The 2442-nt window shown below is 50.9% G+C and overlaps 1 protein-coding gene across 1 annotated transcript in view; it reads left to right on the top strand.

Annotated features, from left to right (window-relative positions):
• The window catches only part of LOC117941168 (toll-like receptor 5), a 2911-nt gene extending 633 nt beyond the window's left edge, over window positions 1–2278 (top strand). Inside the window, exon 2 of the mRNA XM_034866257.1 lies at window positions 377–2278. Within this exon, the coding sequence (XP_034722148.1) occupies window positions 377–2278 (1902 nt within the window). The remainder of the gene's footprint in view (window positions 1–376) is intronic.
• Window positions 2279–2442: the final 164 nt, after the last annotated feature.

Raw genomic sequence — 2442 nt, 5'->3', positions numbered from 1 at the left:
ACTTGTTCTAGCCCCTGTATCTTAACATTAGACCCTGAAACAGGTCACGTTGTTGTTTTTAACGTTTTTTCTGTCTCTTATTAAATTAATTTACAATAAGAAAGTTGATGTCCGTAAAGGTCGGATTATTCTGAATTTTTTTAATTAAGAAATGGAGATTTATTTTCAAAAGCTGTTTTTTTTTCTTCCTCTTTTTGATCAACTTTAGCAATGCTTTGTTTTTTTTCCGTCACATTTAACTTCAGTTTTTCAGTTTTTCTCATTTTTTTCGGTCTCTTATTAAATTTATTACTTCTAAGAACATTATTGTCCTTAAAGTTTGGATTTTTCTGAATTTTCTGAATTATTAAAATAATAAATCCATTTATTTTCCAAGGTGCCGGGTGGTTTTCCATCTTGTCTAATTGTGAGCTCTGTAGCCAACTGTGGGTCCCAGAACCTGGTCTGGGTCCCTCCTCTGCCCCCCCACATCACCCACCTGTACCTGGAGTTGAACCGCATCCGTGAGATCAACTCCACGTCCCTGTCAGGCCTGGAGGATCTGCAGGAGCTGGACCTCGGGGGGCAGCGTGTCCGTCTCGTAATCAGGGACAACGCCTTCAGGGGACAAAGACGCCTGAGACGCCTCGTCCTCGGGTTCAACGTCGGCCTCCAACTGGACCCGCGGGCCTTTGTGGGACTCTCCGGTTTGCAGAGTCTCTACCTGGACTACTGTTCCCTTCAAGACTCCATCCTGCAGGATGACTATCTGGAGCCCCTGTCCTCCTTGGAGACCCTGGACCTCTTTGGAAACCACATCCGGAGACTCCGGCCCGCCAAGTTCTTCGCCAACATGACGGATTTGACAGTTTTGAATCTGAAATTGAACAATATTGAGCGAATATGTGAGTCTGATCTGGTTGGTTTTCATGGAAAGAACTTCAAGCTTCTGAACTTGGACTCTGTCCATCTGCCCCTCATGTCCGAGAGACACTTTGACTGGGAGACATGTGGGAATCCCTTTAGAGGAATGTCCTTTCAGACCCTGGACCTGTCCAGCATTGGGTTCAACGCGGGTCACTATAAGCAGCTTTTCACAGCCATTAGGGGGACGAAGATCTCCCAGATCAAGCTGTCAGGACACATGGGGAAAGGGTTTTCATTCAATAATGTCCCGGATCCAGACCGGACCCTGTTTCAGGGCCTGAATGACTCATCAGTCCACACTCTGGACCTGTCTAAAAACCGGATATTTGCATTGCAGCAGGGGTTTTTCAGTGCGTTGAAAGAAGTCGTGATCATCGATGTTTCCCGGAACAACGTGAACCAGATCCACAGAAACGCATTTGCGGGTCTTCAGGGACACCTAGAAACCCTGAACCTGTCCCACAACCTGCTGGGGGAAATCCACTCTTACACCTTTGCATCTCTGACCAACCTGCGAGTGTTGGACTTGTCTTATAATCACATCGGGGTTCTGGGTGTTGGGTCCTTTGGGGGACTTCCCCAATTGAAAGCCTTGCACCTGACGGGGAACTCTCTGCGAAGCCTCGGTGTCCCCGCGTCCGTCCCCAGCCTAGACCGTCTCCTGTTGGACGACAACAAGCTCTCGTCCGTCAGCAGACTCACAACCTTCGCTCCTAACATCACACATCTGGACATCCAGGGCAACAGACTCACAGTCCTGGGGGACGTGTTCCTGCTGGACCACCTCCAGCACCTGTCCCACGGAGGAAACCCCGTCAGGTGGTGCTCGCTCGGGGGACAATTGCCCAATGTCCAAATCCTGGATCTCCACAGCAGCTCCCTGCAGTCCATGTGGTCCCGGGGGAGATGCCTGGATCTGTTTGATGGTCTGGGACACGTGAAACGTCTCAACGTGAGCTCCAACGCGTTGACGTCCCTTCCTTTGGGGGTCTTCCGGGGTCTCACCTCCGTGGTGGACATGGACCTGTCCTCCAACCAGCTGACGTACCTCCAGCCGGACGTTTTACCCAGAAGTCTTAAAGTCCTCAACCTGTCCAACAACTTCCTGGCGTCCCCCGACCCGCCCGTGTTTCGCCATCTCAGCGCCCTGGACCTGAGGGGGAACCGGTTCCACTGCGGCTCGGACCTGCAGGTCTTCCTGACGTGGCTCACGGAGACCGACGTGGTCCTCCTGAGTCCGGCTGACGAGCTCACGTGTGACTTTCCCTCGGACTTCTACAACGTTCCTCTCGTTAGATTCGCAGAGACATCACGAGGACTTAAAGACAACGGACGTCTCTCAGGGGGACACCTGGAAACCACCAGGAACTAACCCTGGTGGGTCCTCCCGGGTCAACAAAGGACAAAAGATTGACATTTTCTTCCCTTTGTCAGACTTTTTCATAAGTTTCCAGTAACACCACGCGTGTGTGTGTGTGTGTGTGTGTGTCCGTGCGTGCGTGTGTGTGTGTGTGTGTGTGTGTGTGTGTGTGTGTG

This window comes from Etheostoma cragini, unplaced genomic scaffold (genome assembly GCF_013103735.1).
Source record: "Etheostoma cragini isolate CJK2018 unplaced genomic scaffold, CSU_Ecrag_1.0 ScbMSFa_4512, whole genome shotgun sequence".
In the NCBI taxonomy this organism is placed as follows: domain Eukaryota; kingdom Metazoa; phylum Chordata; class Actinopteri; order Perciformes; family Percidae; genus Etheostoma; species Etheostoma cragini.
Note: the sequence above shows the minus strand (reverse complement) of the source record. Positions and strands in the feature narration are given on the sequence as shown.